At 34.4% G+C, this 21,181-nt stretch overlaps 1 protein-coding gene across 3 annotated transcripts in view; it reads right to left on the reverse strand.

Annotated features, from left to right (window-relative positions):
- Positions 1-2,633: 2,633 nt before the first annotated feature.
- Positions 2,634-21,181, reverse strand: part of RTKN2 (rhotekin 2) — a 72,285-nt gene continuing 53,737 nt past the window's right edge. For all 3 annotated transcript variants that reach the window (XM_042908535.1, XM_042908537.1, XM_042908536.1), the window contains 3 exons: positions 10,069-10,234; positions 5,698-5,805; positions 2,634-4,433 (listed from right to left, as the gene is read on the reverse strand). In XM_042908535.1, coding sequence (XP_042764469.1) covers positions 3,898-4,433; positions 5,698-5,805; positions 10,069-10,234 — 810 coding nt within the window. In that variant the 3' untranslated portion in view covers positions 2,634-3,897. The remainder of the gene's footprint in view (positions 4,434-5,697; positions 5,806-10,068; positions 10,235-21,181) is intronic.

A 21,181-nucleotide genomic window follows, 5' to 3' on the forward strand; every position in this document is an offset into this window, starting at 1 on the left:
CCCCAGCTCATGCTCTCTCAAAAATAAATAAAACATAAAAAAAATTAATAAAAAATAAAAAATAAAAATTACAGGGGCACTTGGGTGGCTCAGTCGGTTAAACCTCCTACTCTTGATTTCTGCTCAGGTCATGATCTCACAGTTTTGAGATCAAGTGCCATGTGGGGCTCTATGCTGATAGTGTAGGGCCTGCTCAAGATACTCTTTTTCTCTCTCTCTGCCCCTCCCCCGTTTGCACGAGCTCTCACTCAAAATAAATACACTTTAAAAAAACAAAATAAAAATTACAAAAATGCCAATTATACAAGCATGTCATAGAAAATAACACACACTACCATATTTTCAAATGAAGTCTTTTAAAACTTCAAAGGTAATACCCTTTCTAGTGTTAACTAAAAATATGCATGATCCCAAATAAACTGCTTTTTCATGACTATTATTAGCAGAGTTACATTAAACATGTAAACATTTAAAAATAGTGATGCTTTTGAAATCTAAGTGCACAAAGTCAACTCTGTCTACTTTATAGTTTAAGACTAATAGATCCCTGTATAAATGGTCATCAGTTAAAGTTTAATTACTGTTCAATAATTCACTCTTTAAAAAGACAAGGATTTTGATAAATTCTGACCACAGGGACAGATATTTTCCTGCCAAAGCATTTCTCTTCTTGTTCATGGTATAGCACTCTATCTATATCTAGTACAGTTGCCCCTCATTCATGGTAACACAGGTGATTACATTCAACTGGCATTTAACATAAATTGCATCAAACTGCCCTACAATTTCATTTTGGACTGAATTAATTAACTTCTCAGTAGGTGACTGAGGTGCTGAACATTAAGCCTAAGGAAATACTTGACTGCTTAACCTACCTTAGATGAATTGTCTCTAACTCAAGGCAGCTTCCATTTTTAATAAATACTAGAAAAATGTATTTAGTAGGATCTTAAAGGGTAAAGATAAGGCATTTATAATAAATGGAATCAGTTTTCCACATACATGCACATCCATTTAAAAGAAGTCAGGGGGCACTGAAGACAGTTAAGGAGGATTTAACCAAACTCCCCAAGAGTTGGCATGCCTGATATTTTGAAAGACTGTTTACCTTAGGAGGTGTGTGTTTCCAGTAACAAGATGCCTTCTTTGTCCTTGGCAAGATGTTTAAATAAAAAGCTCACCACTTTGTAGCAAGTAAAAATAATACTATCTTAATGCTGTTGTAATTTATATCCCAGAGTTTGAAATGTAAATGTAATTTTCTAAGACATTATCTTCAGATCACCAGAATTATCATAATATCATAAAATATCTATTCTTTTTTCTCTAATTATAATATTATTATCAAGATCTGACAGCTAACTCTTTGTTTTCAAGTTTATGGTCTTCATCTATCAAGAAACAAATTAAAAGGACAAAGAATGTGAAAAGCCAGCTCATAAAAAGCTGAAATGTCTTTCATTACACGGCATATTTTTATATGTCATAAACTTCCGGTTTAGGAAATGCGAAAACAAATACTTCTTTTGACGAACTCCTTGACAAAGTGTTTAAGTATTTTTAGATTTTTTTTTTAACTGTGGAAGGAAGGAAGGAAGGGAGTAAGATGGAAAGAAGGAAGGGAGGGAGCCCCAACTCTGTATTATACCTTTTGGGGGGAAGTGAATGAACATTTAATGAGCACAACGTTAAAGGAAGTGAGGCTGGAAACTTCAGCCTGAGTGTAAAGGCTGCGTAGCGTACAGTGAGACCGGCCCCCAGAAACGGCCTGAATAATTGCGGGAGGGAGGTGGCCCTTGGTCAGGCTTCACATAGACGGTTCTAGCAGGAAGGGCTTCAGCCTTGTTTCAAAGTGCCCCACTGAGGGCACAACTGCTACGTAGGTTCTCTAGGAGTACATTCTCTTTCCAGTACACCCTAAATCTTTCTTGATATAATATGCATGAGGAAATGACAAGAATATAATTTGGAAGTTTTAACACCGGTTGTTATAAGGAAGGCTTCCACTAAAAAAAAAAAAAAAAAAAAAAAAAAAAAAAAAATGCTTAGATGCCAGTTTCAGAAACAATTTTGCCTGCAGCATCTTCTAGCTCAATAATTTAGTGGCGATGACAGTCACAAATGCTGTCAAAAACAGCAGTGAGGCTTAAAAAATAAACAAAAATTCAAACCATAATATCCTGTAGATTTTTAATATGCCCTTTACTGATTTGGCAACCACAACAGACATTGAGGAGAGCCTCCTAGTTAGAAAAAACAAATTAATCCTACCTTTGCAGGTTTTCATACACGTGACTGTCTCTACACCCTTTAAGGCATGCATACGGGGCTTCCTTCTCATCAAATACTATGTCTGTCCTGGTGTTCGTGGTCACAAGAGACCTTTTGTATCATTACTCCCTCGAGTTGCAATTCTGACTAGGAGGCCCGGGGAAACACAAAAGTAACCTGGCAGTTACATCATTCTCTATAAATGAAAAAAGACTGCTATCTAAAAATAATGAAAGACTCCATTTAAATTAATGTTATTTTTTGTCAAGTGTTCATTTTACTTTGTAATAATGTAGTTCTGATCCAAATAGAGTTCTCATGAGCTTTAAAAAGATCTCTAGAGATTATACGCAGGCCAGTAATTTAATTCTTGAATTTTTATGTCTTGCAATGACATTTAGGGTTCAGTGTGATTTCACATTTTTTGGTGCTGTTGCTGACACCTTATGGAAACTGTTTTATTTGAAAATTCTGATTTGATTTTTAAAACTGTTCAGTTCTTGTCTAGAAGAATCATTATTATTTAAAAAATGGATTTTTTTGTTCCTTAAGGTATGCATCCTCTTGCTGTTGATTTCATAATCCTGTTTGGGTCACTGTGATTAGTTGCTATGGAAATTACCTCCTATGGAAATGATTCCAATGTCATTGTTGTAAGAATATGACTTTTAATGAATAATATCAATAGCAGACATCAACCCTTACTAGAAAAAAGGAAATTTAATTAAAATGTTTTAAAAGGATTAATTCTGAAAATTATCATCATGGCCAACTTTTCTGATATTTTTCAATCGGCCATCTGCTTTTTAAATAAGCATTAAATGAATTTTAAGGTGTTAATCAGCTACTCACTTCCCCAAATTCCAATGTCACAATGGAAATTAGCACCATGCATAGAAAAGTGGAAATAAAGAACATTTCATTTACCTTTTCTCTAAACTAATAAATGTTATGCTTCACTTTATGAGTTAATGTCAACAGGATTTCAGGGCTCATCAAGGAAGCAACTTTGAATAGCACATTATAAATCCCCTTTAAAGATGAAGAATTTAATATTCCAAAATTTATCCCAGGAATTTGAAAGGTCAGTGAGTTAACTAGTGAGTTAAACAATAGATGAGAGCCAGTGAACCATTAGATGAGAATTCCAGAATGCTAAGAAGAAATTTTCTTGGGTGGATTCTATAATTTGTGGTTTAAATAAAACTTTTGAAACATTCCATTAGTATTAAAATTCTCACAATGAGAATATGGCTCAGATTTAACACATTTTAAGTTACTAGACAGTCTCTCCCCAAAGAAATTTTAATGCCGCCTTCTGCCTAGTGCTTGCTCACTGCTGGTACTAATTTAGGAATAAATTAACCCTTCCAACAATTAGGATATTGTCTAGAAACTGCCTCTTGCACTCTACTGGGGAAATCACTTACGTTCTGAAAATCAGAAGTAAAAGAGAAATCCATTTCTTCATTATAAAACATTTTTTATACTTAATAGCTTATTAATTATTGATGTAAATCACTATCATATTTACCAACATAATTATGTATTACTATATCACCAGTGCTTCTGAATTAAGCCTAACAGTTATAGATTTTCTTAAATGTTTTATACATTAAGGGTTTTCTATACTTGTGCTTGCAACCATGATCGAGGATCCAAAATGTCTTTGATAGATTTCTGCCTCGGAGCTGGCACTGGCTTGGCTTCAAAATTGGTTTTAGTGTCTGTGAGTTCGCCATCAGTTAAATTATTTTTCCTGGCAGGGAGAAGTTTTCGAGGAGCAGCCATTGGTTTCTGTAAGTGATGCATTAGGGTTGATAATTTGGTATCCAAAGGCGAGGCCCAAGATACACTTGCTTTTTCCCAGTTGTCCTTAACCAATTGATCTGTGTTGCTCTGTGTTTTTAAGCTGAATGGAGCTTTATCAGAAGGAGGAAGGGGAGCACGTCTCTTTTTCCCTTTCCCGTCATGTAACTGCTTGCTTGCAGGAGATAACACCTTTTTCTGGATAACCACTTCATGATTACCATCAAAGAGGCTGGCCCAAAGAGGTGGTGAGGGTTCTTCCTGCTGACCAATAAGAAACTGTCCATTTGTCTCTTCAAGTTTTTTTTGTATGGTCTCAGTTAAACTTTCAAGTTTTATAGGTGAATCAATGCCTGTAATGATTTTGAGAAGAAAATGCATGGGGAAAATTCAGAAGCTGTGTACACTTTGAGTCAGTTATTGTTTTCTAAACCAACATCTATAACGGTCATCAAAACACACTGGATAAGCAAGTGATTTGGAGTTGTTTTTCTTTTTCTTTTTTTTTAAGCATTTGCTTGTAAAAATAACCCTTCCCCTACCAACAGAACCAAAAACTAAGGAGCTCATTCACTGTGCGCCACACATGCACGCACATGCATAAATGTTCCTAAATAAACGCGTAAAACTCAGCTTTCAAAGGAGTAGAGTTACATCAGGATTTTTTTTTTTCAATTCTGTAGATTAAGTACTTATTAAATAACTTTTCTTGGATTTAAAATCTATTCTGATTTCTAGGTAAGAGTGGATTCCCTTTTTATAAAAGCCTGATATGTAAACTGGGACAAATGTAACTGGATTAGTATCCTTTCCTGTAGACTAGCAAAAGTCTCTGTTCATAGAGAAAAAAATTCCAAAACCAGAAACCCAAGGAAACATTTTGGTGATAAGGGTGCTGGATGAATTTTTCCTTGGGAAAAATAAGAGAATAGAGATAATGTCTATTAAATGAATCACTGGTATTTTCAAATGTGTAAACCCAAATCTATCATTTTTAATCTAACATTTTAAAGTAAGTGTAAAGTATATATTGGTGGCAAAACAGACTAGAATTTAGTGTGTTCACAGCACTGTTCACTCAGGCAATCCTACAAAGATAAATAATTACCCTTCAAAGTGTGGGAAAATGGAATATTAATGAGTCTAGAAATTTAAAATTTTCCAAAGCATTAAACTTAACCAAATTTTTGACCTGAGATGAAAGAACACTTCCATTTACTAGTATTCATTTATCAACATTACTTTAAAACAAATTTAATAAAATACAGAAAAAATTATAGAACGTGATTATATTTTAGAATCTGCAAGTTCACATTTTCAGAATTTTCATCAGCTACTCAGCTAATATTTATTTTCAGTGCACCTTTATTCATTTTGAAGCCTTAACATTTTTGTTTGATCTTAAGCATTCAAACTATGAAAAATGTGTATTCATTAATTTTGTATTAATTCATCTATTAAACATGAGTTCCTCAGTCTATAATCATAGTCTTTTTTCATTCGTTTTGACTGCACCCTGAAAATTTTAGCATTTTAATGTCAATAGAATAAGCTGCTTGAGTATGGACAATGTTGTTTTTGTTACCCCGAAGCTTAGAAAAGACAAACCCCACTTACTCATATCATGGTAGACTGAGGTCGCCTCTTTTGTCAAGAACAAAGGTGGTTTCCGTGGTGACATAATCTCAATTTTCATAAGTTCTTCACAACAATGCTTCCATTGGCCTAAGAAAGACAGAAAAAGGCAGGCTAGTTTAAAACATAAATGTGAAGACGTATACTTCATTTTCAATAGATATCAACATATTTTTTTTTGCTGTGAAAAATAACAGTGAATTTATAAAGCATTGCCTTAAGGAAGCCACAAAAACCTAATACTACCAATGATTTTACAGTCCACGTCTGAGCACAAAAGTAATCTATTTTAAGAATAAGTTCTGTGCACAGATATAAGAAGCTAAGATCTCTAGGCTATTAAATACTGTACGATTTCACTGGCACAGTAATGATCAATAACTAAAATTTCTATTCATGGCAAAAGTTGGCACAAGTTTTCCTCTGTTAAATATTAAATAAAAATACCCAGTATTTAAGACATTTGAAAGGTAAAAATCAACCAAAATATAGTTAGAAATAATGCTTCTCAAAAATGGCTTTAATTTTGAAAATTCTAAGAAATAAGAATTGTTTATTTAACAATTATTTCTTCAAATGATTATGCTTTTCAAAAATCACATAACTAGAAAAATGCTGCATTTTCAGTCAAGTAAAAGGTATATAAAAGCCCATTACAATAAAAACACATTACTCCAAATTCTAACTGGATCTAATTTATTCAGGAAGGACACTTTAAATAAAGCCAGTAGTTACTAGGAATAAAAAGTACTCTTAAATAAGTTGTTTCAATTTTTAAGTTAAAATTTTGAAGTGTGAACATTAATTTTTCTTTTAATTAGGTTTTATTATTTTCATCTTAAAATTCTCAGATTAATCTCTTCTGAGTGGTGGATATAAACAACTTAACCTTTCCATATTTATTGTGCACCTACGCACTGGGTAACAGCTGTGCTAGAAACCATGCATCTCTCTGTTCATATTATAAAAGCAGGTTACTGGGGTTCACTATGCTTACACTCTATCTTACATCTGTAGAAAAGTAAATGTCATACACATATGTGTCTTTTTGGAATGATTTATGAACTATATTTCTCTTCCTTTTTATTATATTCTCAATATCCAATTTAGTTATATTCGATAGCTTAAAAATGAAAGACATTTCACGTTTAGTCAAATTATCTATTCATTTTTGTTGTTTTAAATCTAATATACAGCCATGGTTATATGGTAATATGCATAAATTTTAAATCCATCACTTTAAATAGTTAAGAAACATAAAAAACCTTTTAGTGTGTTTTATTACAATGCTAAGTATAGAATATGGCAAAAATTTCAAAATAGCCCACATAGCATCTCAGAGAGAGAACAAAATCTTGAGTTTGAGGCTTCAAAGGTTGCTCTGCAGAATTTAAATCTAGTAGGATCTGAGATCTGATAACTTATTCCTCCCCTCTACTTCCTTTTTTAGATAAATATATAAAAGCCAGCTTTTCCTTCTTGGGGCAGAAAAAAATTAAGGTCTTATCTACTGGAAAAATAATGAAATACTTTAAGCTAGCAAACATTTCTCTGTCAAATCTTAGGCAAATTACAAAGTGCCGTATTTTCTCTATATTGATAGATTAAAGCTGTTCATTGTTAAAGTGGTAGCAGAATATTAATCATGTTGAAAACTGGAATATAAAGTCATGTTACCCATGTGTAACTGAAGTCAGAGGTACAAGTGTGGAATGTTCACTGGTCAATTTTACAATGGAAACATTTATTTTACCAGTGAATAAATTAGTATGCAAAGTTATACATGATACCAACATGTTAACATAAAAAAAAAAAGGCTCCAGTATGAAATATTAAATGGCTATGTTGTCTTCACATAAAATCTGTCTACTGGAGGTGTTTACCACAATAATATTTGTTATAATGTTCCCAGTCAAATGATCTGTTATGCTAAGCTGCTTATGTTGACTCAATATGTATATTATTAAATACTTGAAACAAATTTATCTTTGACCCACCACTCCTACCCCTTTTGATTATCCAGAAGAGTGTCATTCCTTTTACGCGTTTTTCAGCTCTCAAATATTAAAAATTAGCTATCACATCCCCCTTGGCTTCCAACCTCCACTCTTCATTCATCTCTGTTCCTCTGCAGGCTTAGTGCCATTAATGTTTTCTTGTGATTTTTAATCTCACTCTTTCAATTTTCTACTCTTACACAGAGTCAAATAATTGAAATTTGCTCTAAATATTAAATTACTCTTAGTTTATTCTGCCTTGAATATCCATCCTCTACTATGTTCTACATATCACATTTCACCTAAGATCACAACAGGCTACACTTACCATGAGGAAGATAAAACATTTAAAGTACAAGTCAATCTTTAGGATTTGATCTTTGCTTCATATCTTCATACACAATGAATTCTTTTTAAAAAATGTTTATGTATTTATTTTGAGAGAGAGAGAGAGAGAGAGAGAGAGAGAGAGAGAGAGAGAACCCCAGGCAGGCTCCATAGTGTCAGCGCAGAGCCTGAAGCGGGGCTTGAACCCACCCATGGAACTGTGAGATCATGACCCGAGCTGACATCAAGTCAGATGTTCAACTGACTGAGCCATCCAGGTGCCCCATACACAATGTATTGTAAAATGTGAATCTAATAGAATTTATACTTCAAAAACTAGATAGATTGGCAGATTTTATCCCAAATCATTAAATACTAAAGAAGTAGCCAGATCTAAGAACCTAGTTGTCATCGCTTTCTTATTTCGACAGTTGTATCACGAGATTTATATCCCTCCAACTCCCTATTTTAGCATGATAAATTACTTTATGTAATCTGGACAATAAAAACATGAGATCATCTAGTAGTAGTTGATATCCAGACTATAATATTCTGCATTTTTACCTCCTCTTACCCTGTTCCTGTTTTTATACACATAAACATTTTTATAGAATCACTTCTAAAAATAATATAGTCTTTGTAAGACAAACTCTCTAAAGCAGAGCATTTAGGAAAGCAGTTCAAATTTCAGATGTGATCAGCAAACAAAAGGAAGTTGTTGTCTTTTAAGTTACACATCTAAGATCAGCTGAAGTTAAAAAAAAAAAAAATGTAGTGCATGCTGATAAGCATGGAACAAATATTCAAACGCCTATTGAGTGCCTAGGGATAGTACTTAAGGAAAACAAGTCCTAAAGAACTCCAGAAGGCTATAGAGGGAGTCCTCTAGTTTCCTGCAGTAAACCAGACATCTCTTCAGGCCTCAATTTTCTCAACTTTAGAGCAGAGGAAAATAATTTCTGCCCTGCTGGGCTGTTGTGAGAAATAAATGAAGCTATATGGTATGTTGAAGGTAATCAATACGTTCAGTTCCCTTTCTGCGTCCTCCCCAACCATCACTAGAATACTTGACCAGGCCATGGATCACACTGGGGACAGGAGGTATTAACTCTTTTATAAAGTTTCCCAAAATAGCTCATTAAGAAGTCCTAAAATTTCTGTTGGATTATTTCTAGGGGTTGAAGAAATAACTTTGATTGTTTGGAAATGGCTATCCTTTGTAATTCTATAAAAAAGCATTCTAAAGATATAAAATGCTGGTTGAATCTAACAGTAGGCTTAGTTTGACTAGAAATAGCCCTTATCAATAGTTCACATTTACACAAGTACCCTCCTTAATACCCATCACCCATCTAGCCCATCCCCCATCTCCCTCCCTCCTATCTCAATATATCATTTCAATATTTTCTTGTTGATAAAATTCCTCCTTAACTTGAGAATACTAGATCACACATTTTACATAGTAAAACTCTTATTATATTACTATCACATTGTTTTTAAAATCATGGGCTGTACTATTGAAGCTGAAAAACCACATGTATGGTTTAAAAAAATTTTTTGGATGATGTCCAAAATGATATTATAACGAATCTGGAGTTAACAGAAGGTTACATAAAAATGAATTTCCTTCTGAACATTTCAACATTTTAGAATCATCACTAACCTAGAGAAGTGTTTCACTCCTCAAATGGATTGTTATCCCTTTGATTAAACACACTGCTTTAACCAATTAAAACCTAATATTTTGAAAAAATGTGGTTTAGTTGTTTTAGGGACCAGAGGAACTTAAAAAGTAACAGGTAGAGATACTAGGAATTCAAATGTATAATAAACTATAGTTAAAGTCAGGCATTGGGGAAAAGTTGAGAGAAAAAGTGATCAATGCATTGATGATATACTATCATTTTATTCAAGAGCATAAAAAATTCTTGATACAAATTATAACATTATAATTGTAATATTTAGATTGCTTTGTGCATCCTTTCATGATACATGAATATAATACTGGCAAATCCAAAAATTAACTTACTAAGATCAAAAAAATGCTGCCAGAAGGCTTCCATCCATTTCTGGAGATCTTCTCTACTGTCCACTGCAAAAATATGAGTTACAGACTGTCCAGCAACAGGGTTGATAACAGAAAAATTATGAATTTTTTTCTTGGCGTCCTTATCCATTGCACGAATTCTGGTTTCCTAAAAATTAAGACAAAATTAATGTTTTACAAGAGAATATTTTTGTAATTAACAAATAAGTATTTTACTGCTCACTACCACACTTAGAGCAGATACATTTATAAATCTTGTTGCTGATCATTTAAAATGTGGAACTTTGAGAATTTTCAAAATTCAGACTCAGATCACCGAGTTAAAAAATGCTTTGTAGTAAAAATACTGAACAGTGTTTCAAAGCATGCTACATATAGAACTTACATTAAATTACATGAGATTAAAACATAACCTGTTTTGATCCTTTTAAGTAGGAGTATGCTGTCTTTTATATACATCTTAAAATTTGCAATAAAACAAGTATGGCATGTCATAACTGTAATGTGAATTATATTAACTACATTTCCAACAGTAATAAAATAAAAGAATCAGTAAAGTACGTTTGTTATTCTAATATTCAGGCATTACATACAGTGTTATCACTTAAAGCAGTAAAACCATAACTTAGTGTTTACTGCAGCAAAGCAGTTAGGTTTTTCCCATTAACATTTATTTCATATGTAACATTCATTTACAAAGCTAATAGCTAAAGATCCACGAAGTACTATAACCTTCATGATGGTAACAATTATTTTTTTAAATGCTGAATGCAACACTCTACAACAAAGGCAATGGTTTCATTCATGTTTATAGTCTTAAGCTTTTTTTCTGAGTGGTACTAGGTACGACATTATGGTGCTTACTGTGTCTACATGTAGAAAGTCTGTTCCCAAGTGACACAGGCACCCCCATGCCACATGACAAGCTAGCAACTACATGTAGTTTCCAAGGAGTTTTGGGGAAACAATGGGGATTTGGCTGTCTGGATAATGAGTGATATTATTCTAGAGCAGTGCTGTCCTGCACAAGTGAGCCACATCTGGGGCGCCTGGGTGGCTCAGTTGGTTAAGCATCTGACTTTGGCTCAGGTCATGATCTCGTCATGGTTTGTGAGTTCCAGCCCCATGTCGGGCTCTGTGCGGACAGCTCGGAGCCTGGGGCTTGCTTCGGATTCTGTGTCTCCCTGTCTCTCTCTGTCCCTCCCCTGCTCACGCTCTATCTCTTTCCCTCAAAAGTAAATATTAAAAAAATAAATAAATAAGTGAGACACGTGTAATTGAAGATTTTCTAGTATCACATTAGAAGGTAAAATGAAAACTGGTGAAAATAATTATGTAATAATTATTACAATATTTTGAAATAACGTTTTTATGGGTGTCTGGGTGGTTTAGGCACCTGAGCGTCCAACTCCTGATTTCAGCTCAGGTCATCATGATCTTCCAGTTGGTGGGTTCAAGCCTCAGCGCAGAGCCTGCTTGGGATTCTCTCTCCCCCTCTCTCTGCTCCTCCCCCGCTCACACTCTCTGTCTCTCTCTAAATAAATAAACACCTTTTTAAAAACTTAAAAACAATAAAATAAAAGGGGCGCCTGGATGGCTCAGTAGGTTGAGCATCCAACTTCAGCTCAGGTCACGATCTCGTGGTGAGTTCGAGCCCTGCGTCAAGCTCTATGCTGACAGCTCAGAGTGTGCAGCCTGCTTTGAATTCTGTGTCTCCCTCTCTCTCTCTCAAAAATAAACATTAAAAAAATAATTAAAAAAATAAAATGTTCTTCTGCAACCCAATGCATCCAAAATATTATTTTAATGTGTGATTGAAAAACTTTTTTTTGAGATATTTTACACTTTTTCATTCTAAGTCTCCCAAATCCAGTGTCTATTTTATACTTAAAGCACATCTCCATTTGGACCAGTCACATTATAAGTAACAGCCACTGGTAGCTAGTGTCTACTGTCCTGGGTAGAAGAGTTCTAGAGGAATATGTTTAAACCTATTGTAGTGTGTGCAGAAGAGGATTTAGTTGGCAGTTACAAAAGCTGATTAGGAGTGAGAAGAAATTCCTCACTTCTTTCAGTACTGAGTGAAGAGAAATTGCATGTATTCTCACATACCAAAACTAACATATACATATAATGATGTCTATGGACAGGAGCAAAGACTTACAAAGAAAAGCTATACATTCCCTGAAGCATGGGAAAATACAGACAGGTGAGCACCATATAAACACTAGTTCCCCCTTATCCTCAGTCTGTGCTTTCTGCAATTTCAGTTGCCCCAGTCAACTGTGGTCCACAAGCAGATGATGCTCCTCCTGACACGTCATCAGGTCAGCAGAGCCTAATGCTTCTACGTCATCATAATGCCTACGTCACCCACCTCACTGCATCTCATCACACAGGCATCCTATGGTCTCACATCCATCACAAGGGTGAGTGTGGCATAATAAGATATTCTGAGAGGCAGAGAGGCCACATTCATGTAACTTTCATTACAGTATATTGTTATAACTATTCTATTCTATTCTACTATTAGTTATTGTTGTTAATCTCTCACTGTGCCTAATTTATAAACCAAATTACCACAGGTATGTATGTATGTATAGGAAAACACAGTATATATAGGGTTAGGTACTGTCCACAGTATCAGGCATCCACTGGGAGTCTTGGAACATATGCCCTGCAGTTAAGAAGGGACTACTGTGGATGACAGAAGTTCTTTCCTGAAGGAAGGAATTCTTATGCAAAAATCACATGAGAAAAAAATGTATGCTGCATGAAGTAGCAACCTAACTTTGAAAGTCTGGAGTATCACAAAACATAAGGATTAGTAACCATCTTAGAGACACTGTCATTTTTGAAATGTAGGAGTGTAAGTGTCTTCAGAGGATTGTAATGGACTTATGGTCAACATTGTAATTTAACATAATGGTCTTTTTACATTCCTATGCCATGGTAATAAACTTTGTGAATTAACTCTTTTAAGCAATTATTTATACAATATAAAAACAAAATGGTACCCTAATTGATATCCTTGCAGGCTGAAAATGCATGTAATCAACCTCTTTAAGTATAACGCTTATTATCACCAGCAGAGAATGACTGAAGCTCCAGAAAGAATCTTTAATATGCTCTCAGTAAGACTTACTGAAGGCTGACTCAGTGGGGGAGGAAGGCAGGAGAACCCTCTATTCTCTCAGTATTAAAAAAAAAACAATAAAATATGAATTATTCTTGTTGTTGAAATTGTGCTTTTCTCTCCATTCAAATCTATCGGAATACAAATTTATGACTACCTTTTGTATGTAGGATTAAAATGGATTCAACTTTTAAATATGGAAAGTGTGATTTTTATAGATGAATATGTACATTTGTAATAATACCAAGATATCATTTCAAATGAAAATAGCTATGTAGAAAATCTGATGAACTGGATCATTTATATCTTTCTAAGAGAATATAATGCAATAATATATAAATACTGTACACTATACACTCCATTAGCTCTGAGGACCATAAATACCACTAAATTTTTCAAACATGAGAAGCTTTTAAAAGGTGCAAATGAAACGCAGAATAGATCATTTGAATTAACTTCTATATTTTATCACCCCAAATAATTTAACTAATGGGAATTTTTTCAACCAAAAACTGGATGTCAAAGAAAAAGTCATTAAATAAAGTTTCTGATAATGTCAGAAAGTCCATGCAAGCTGTTTTTCATTCTGGGCCAAGTATCAATAAGAGTTCTTGAAACTTCAGTGAGGAATGGATTAGAAAACATAAGGTGAATTTTGGGACTGTTATCATTATGGGCTCACATGACGCTTAGATGAGGGCAGTGTCTCCTCTTAGCAGGGTTTGAAAGCAAGAAACAGGCATTTCTGCTCCCACTATTTCTCCCACCTAAAATACTGCCTGGCACTCACTAAGTGATTGAAAAATACATGAAGAATAAATTAATGAGATAAGAGAAGAGCAACTCAGATAATGACAGTTTTAGGTTGACATATGAGGATCGCAGAAATAGTCCTAATCCAACACTTTATAGATGAGGAAACTTATGTCCCAAAATAAGTTTTCTATCTAAAATCAGAGTTTCCTGTCTTGCTTTTTGCTAATCCCAAACCATTTAGTTGATTAGGGAGGTTTTACAGTCAACTTTTACTGCTCTGCAGATAAATTTGAGACTTCATTGTGAAATTTTAATCTTTGGCTGGATCTCCTTTTATCAGTCAACACATACTGAACTGGAACCTTCCACTGCATGAGATGGTGGGGACCCAGAGAAGGCCAACTGAAGTCAATACAGATATAATCTGAGAAGTCAATTTTGTAACAAAATATAATTTACTCTGAAATCAAAGGAAAGTTTCTTTTAGGCTGTTCATTATTTTAAATTAAAACTGTACTTCAACCTCTCTATTTCTGTGGTAATGGAAAATTACTAAATTGGGACTAGATTTATGCACTGTTTCTTACCTTACTTTTGACTATACGATCTTTAAAAAGTCTACTCCGTACCCAGATTATGGGTTCTAAATATTATTTCCTACTAAAAGGAATCAGAGCTCTTTATAGACATGGCTAATTCTTAGCTTGGGCCAGAAAATATATAGGATAATCCCTGAACTTCTTATCCTACCAAAAATCAAAGATTAATAGGATTGTATCAAAAGGACTCGAGAGCCAAACTGAAGAGGCTTCCAGTAGCCAAAGATGGGACTATCTAAATGTCAATAAGAATCCAATGGTAATGGATTAATGCATGAAATGTCTTTAAACCCATAAATTCTTAATGATATTTAAAAATGAACTCATTTGGGGGTAACTGGATAGCTCAGTCAACTAAGCATCCAACTCTTCATTTCGGCTCAGGTCAGGATCTCACGGTTGTGAGATCAAGCCCCGTGTCAGGCTCTGTGCTGAGTGTGGAGCCTGCTTGGGATTCTCTTTCACCCTGTCTGTCTCTCTGCCCCTCCCCCCACTCACTCACTCTCTCAAAATTTAAAAAAAAAATGGACTCACTTGTCACTTTTGAAGGATGCTAAGGAACCCCCTCATTGTTTTGGCAACTAGTTAAATCTTAAAGTCTTTATTCTGTCTTTCCTATAAGAATTGTACCTCAACCAAATAGCTGATAATATAGAGGTATCCCACCTAATAAATGAAGAAAGAATGTTAAAATACCACCAATTTGCAATCCCTAATGAAATAAAGGATGCAATCAATACTCACCTATGGATGTTAACATGATTAGAAGACCCAGGCAATTAAATGTCTCCCAATAAAAGTACACAATATTTCCTAAGATATATTGTTACTAACCAATCAACCAACAAACAAAAATCTGATCCAAAAATAGGAGAAAAAAAGACAACTCAAAGATGCAATCAGCAAAATTCAGAGTATGGAAAACTCTGTAGGAAAAATGACTCAATTTCTTCAATAAATTGTGTGTGTGTGTGAGAGAGAGAGTGTGTGTATGCATGAGACCAAGAGACAACTCCAACAGAGTTACAGATTTAAGAGATCAAATCAATTAAATGCAATATATAACCATTATTTTAAAATCCTGATTCAAAAGCTATTTAAAAAATTACAAGGCTGGAAAATTTGAACACTGAATTTTTGATGATATATTGACTATATATATGACTATAAATTTTCATTAAGTATGATAATTGTAATAATTATAAGTAAAATCATATAGCCTCCAGGATTTGCTTCAAAATAATTTTATGATGGACAATGTACGAGGATACAGACATGTTTATTTCTATCATTCTCTTTAAAGATTATCTTTAAATGTCCCCTCCCCAAATTAAAAATAAGCTACAAGTACAAAGAACTAAGTGCCTGCTTTCCTACCTATAATGCTGAGATAATATTACTTCACTCACAGCTTCCTCATGAACATGTTGTTAAGAATAAATGAGTTCTTTGAAAGGTGTTTGGTCTAAAGTCTTGTTAATCAGGAATGAAGACAAAATGTTACTGACGAAAAACAAGCTTTAGACCTCATACACACTCTAGTAACAAAGAAAGCATACTTTCACAATATTTGGCAAGGACTGTTGGAAACACATAAACCATAACCATAAATCAAACCAAGCATTAGGAAGGATTAGTATTAGTGTGATATAATTATTTTCAATTTATGTCAATGAAATCAGATGTAAACTCCTAAAGGAAAAGGCTTAAGTAACTATTTTTGCTGTATTTAATAAACGACAATCTAAATAGTTGATAGGATTGAGACATTAAAGGACTAACATAATCAGAAAAAAAATCCCATGTGCTTCATAATAATTTTGCTTGTTAGGGTCCATGACAAACATAATGGTTAAAGCAATTTCAAGATAATTTAACAAAGATCTATCAGACCAAGTAGTAATATTGATTTGGTTAGTACAAATTTTATTATTCATTATTGAAATGATGTATAGTATCTAAATCAAGAAAAAACTTTTGATCTCAAAGACCCACACCACTTTTCCATTCCACTACTCACCCCACTGGCAATGGATAAAACTGGCTAATAAAATGTTTTCTACAATATATAGAAGATTCAATGGCACTGTTAAGTATCCCTTATTGGGAATGTCTTGCTCAACAACATTAATAGTGAAGTTTTTTGAAGTTGAAGCAATCACTTTGAAGTAAATCATCCTTTCAAATTTGGATTGAAAACAGGAGGGGAATAGCTCAGGCTTTTCTTCCCTTAATGTAACTATTTCCACAGATGGCTCCCTATGAAAATTAATAAACTGACTTAGCTTTACAGGAAATGCCATTGAGAAAAAATTACAGTTAGAGAACAGATCCTGTGATCAAAATAACAGAATTATTGTTTATATACCTTAGCAACTGCAAAATTTATGATTTCACATAATTTTTATAGTAGCATTAAGCAAAATTATTATTTTCTAAATCATGAGATAAGAAGAAAGACAGCAAAGAGAAAAGAACTCTGATTTATATTTAATATTTAACAGTATTAAGCATAAAAAGATGTTAGAGACCCAGAATTGAAAATATACTAAAAACTGAAACAAAACCATTCTTAAAAGTTTTATTTGGGGGCACCTGGGTGACCCAGTCAGTTAAGCGTCTGACTTCAGCTCAGGTCATGATCACATGTTTATGGGTTTGAGTCCGATGTCGGGCTCTGTGCTGACAGCTCAGAGCCTGGAGCCTGCTTCAGATTCTGTGTCTCCCTCTCTCTCTGGCCCTCCCCCTGCTCATGCTCTGTCTCTCTCTCTCTCCAAAATAAAAAATAAACATTAAAAACAAAAAATTTTTTAAAAGAAGTTTATTTGGTGCTTACCTGCTCTACATATCAGAAAATACCAAGTTGGCATTTATCAAAGATCCTGTTTAGCATGTATCCCATAGAAATTTCCAAAGTCAAACAATTAAAATACCTACCTTATATTTTAAGATCAAGTAATTTAAAACATTGAATAAATAAAAATCTATGAGTTTACCATTAATCTGGGGGGAACACAATAGACACAACATTCATTTGCTTCTTCTGGAGGGAGTAATGCTGCTCCGATACATACTGCCAATATCAATACAAGACCAAAATACCAACTCCTTACTCTGAAAATTGGTAATTAAAACAGGAAGCTTTTATCCTGCCATTTCAGGAGGGACTGGAATTCATTGTTGCTTGACGAGAAAAAGTCCTTCTTTATAAAAGAATGCCAGCTAATACATGTAGAATGAAGGGTATTGTGAGAACAACATATGCAATCTCCAGTGTGATAACCAATTCAGACAAGGGCAATCCGGTCACTAAAACCATTATGTGAAAGACTACTGGACAACAAAGATATACAAACAGTGCCAAACTATCACCTCACTGATTACTTGCTAATAGTAAAGAGGATGGCTTACCGTTATGCAGGAGAGAGTTAGTAGTCACCACCTTAACCAAGTCATTAAATGTGGCATTGCCAAAATGAGACAACCCAGCATCATGTACCTCTGAACAGAATGCCCTGTAAAGTATCTGTCATTATGCATGAAATATTCTTGTAAGTAATGTTTAGAATGAATCTAAGCAAACCTCTAGACCTAATTTACAGTTGAGAAGAATGTACAATCCTTGAATGTTCCTAGATTGAAAGTAAAAGCTAAAAGGACACTTTAGGGAAAATGGGGAAATTTGAATATGGACTGGATATTAGAAGTTATAAGAGGGGCGCCTGGGTGGCGCAGTCAGTTAAGCGTCCGACTTCAGCCAGGTCACGATCTCACGGTCCGTGAGTTCGAGCCCCGCGTCAGGCTCTGGGCTGATGGCTCGGAGCCTGGAGCCTGCTTCCGATTCTGTGTCTCCCTCTCTCTCTGCCCCTCCCCCATTCATGCTCTGTCTCTCTCTGTCCCAAAAATAAATAAAAAACGTTGAAAAAAAAAAAATTAAAAAAAAAAAAAAAAAAAAAAAAAGAAGTTATAAGAGAATTATTGTCAGTTTGGCTAGCTGTGACGATGGTATTGTAATTTCATCTACACAACACACTTTTTTTTAAGGGTCCTATTTTTAAGAGTTGCATGTTGAAGTATTCAGGGATAAAGTATCAATGTTGGAGACTTATGTTCAAATGGTCAGCAAAAAATACAGATAAGAGACTTTACAGACTTATAGCTGTAAGATAAATAAGATCTGAGGGTGACTATAGCTGATAACACTACTGTATGATTAAAATTTACTAAGAGAGTAGAACTTAAATGTTGTCACAAAAAAGCTTAAAAAAACCTATAATCCAATACTGATTGTAGTAATGATTACACAACTGTATATTATTTGTCAAAATTATCAAATTGTACATTTATAATTGGTGAATTTTATTTTATGTCAACTATACCATCATAAAGCAAATTAAAACTAAATACAAAGAGTTTATGGGGCGCCTGGGTGGTTCAGTCAGTTAAGTGTCTGATTTTGGCTCAGGTCATGTTCTCACGGTTCGTGGTTCGAGCCCTGCATTGGGCTCTGTGCTGACAGCTCAGAGCCTGGAGCCTGCCTCCGATTCTGTGTCTCCCTCTCTCTCTCTGGCCCTCCTCTCTCTCTCTCTCTCTCTCTCTCAAAAATGGATAAACATTAAAAAAATTTTTTTAAATACTTTTGTTTTGGGGCAGCTGGGTGGCTCAGTCAATTAGGCCTCTGACTTGGGCTCAGGTCAGCATCTCGCAGTTTGTGAGTTTGAGCCCCACGTAGGGCTCTGTGCTGACAGCTCAGAGCCTGGATGCTGCTTCCATTCTGTGTCTCCCTCTCTCTCTCTGCCCCTCGCTTGCTCACACACACTCTCTCTTTCTCTCTCTCTCCCTATAAATAAAAAAACATTAAAAAAATTTTTAAAAAACACTTAAACTCCCCCCCAAAAGAAAAAAAGAGATAAAGCAAAGATGACAACAATGGTAACTGTTAAAGCTAGGTGGTATGAAAGTGTCACTATAGTATTGTTACAACTTTTCTATAAATTTGAATAATTTTCTAAGTTGAGAAAAAAATAAGTAAAAATTACTTTAATAGGAGATGTAATTACATAACGGCCAGGTTTACAGAAGTAACAAATACATTTCTTGACTGAGATAGTCATATTTAAACAAGAAGACCAGGGCATTTACTGTTAAAAGTGAAGTTTTCAGGTAAATGGAAGGGTTCAAAAGAAGCCTGAGGTAGAAGTAGGAACTGCAAAGAGAAAAGCTGCTACAGAGAAAGGGCAGGAATCAGTCCTGGAGAAAATTAAGACAGCAATGTCACAAAGCTAGAGAATGGAAGACTGTGTTATCAGTTTAATCTTTGAGATCAGCAACTAAATTATATTAATCTTCTCGACCTAACCCTTACCTCATGGTTTAATCTTAAAATTCTCTTTTGTACTTTAGACAAAAGTCATGTGCAATGACAATTTATGTCATCGGTCGTCAGGGTCAAATACAGCCCATACTGCCCCAAGTCTAAGGCTGAGGTTATACAAATTACTAGATTAATCATTTTCCTGTGAATTTGTAATGGTCAATTGTGGAACCACCACTGGGATTTCTAAGTATGGTGATTTTAGTCATCTTAATAATGGAGCTGATTGACTACAGAATCCTATCAGTCACCAGGCCACCAGCTTTTATTACTACACGGAAAAATGAGTCAATTGAAAAAAGATTAATTCAGCCAGACCATGTAAACACTGTTAACTGCTTGTTTGGAATTACACCCTTGTCATCAGACAAGAAAATACACTGGTTACAGTAACAAAGGGGTTCCATTATAACTGCCTCTTAAATTTAAATGGTAAAGATTCAATACGTGTCTAAGCCATTGCCTATAGGTAGGTAGTTAACTGTGGCCTCAGACTCAAAACCTCACTTCAGAGCTGTTTTTACTCTCATAACTTATTCAGAGTGGGTACAGAGATGGGAAAAAGTCTAATTTTGCCTTCCAAATCTAGTCTAGCAGTATGTCTGTAAGGAAACAGAAAAACAGTGAGCCATATAATTTTACTTACTAGCTAGACAAGTTCTATCTGATCTGTGAGTCTGTTTCTTCACTTGTAAAACAGAAATAACATACCTATAAAACAGGGCTGACTTACCTGCTCTGTCTACCATAAAGGACTGATAAGGTAAAATGAATACCTTGAAGACTGTTTTCAAATAAAATAAATGAATTTAAAATATCATCTGTCTAGATTACATTTTAATTTGTTGTCTGACTATCCATATTCCACTGCACAACATGTAAGAAAAAAATCGGTAGAATTCCATTTTTCACTACCTAGCTACCTAGTGAAAACCAGGTTAGATAAAATCATCTATGCAGAACTCTTGCCAAAAATATTTACTCGAATCTAGTGAAACAATTAGTCAAAAACAGATTTAGGGACTAGCCTGGATTTTTACAAAATGTCAATATAGTAAAAGACAAAAAAAGAAAAAAGAGGCAATGAGTGATGGGTCCAATTTAGGTAAAAAGGAAACAATCAAAAGACCTGGTGACCAGCTGTAGTTTGTGATCCTTGATGGGGGTCTTAGATCAAACAATAAAGAAAAATTAGAACATTTTAGGGACAATTTGCTCTCTATATATTAG

Source organism: Panthera leo, chromosome D2 (assembly GCF_018350215.1).
Source record: "Panthera leo isolate Ple1 chromosome D2, P.leo_Ple1_pat1.1, whole genome shotgun sequence".
Classification (NCBI taxonomy): domain Eukaryota; kingdom Metazoa; phylum Chordata; class Mammalia; order Carnivora; family Felidae; genus Panthera; species Panthera leo.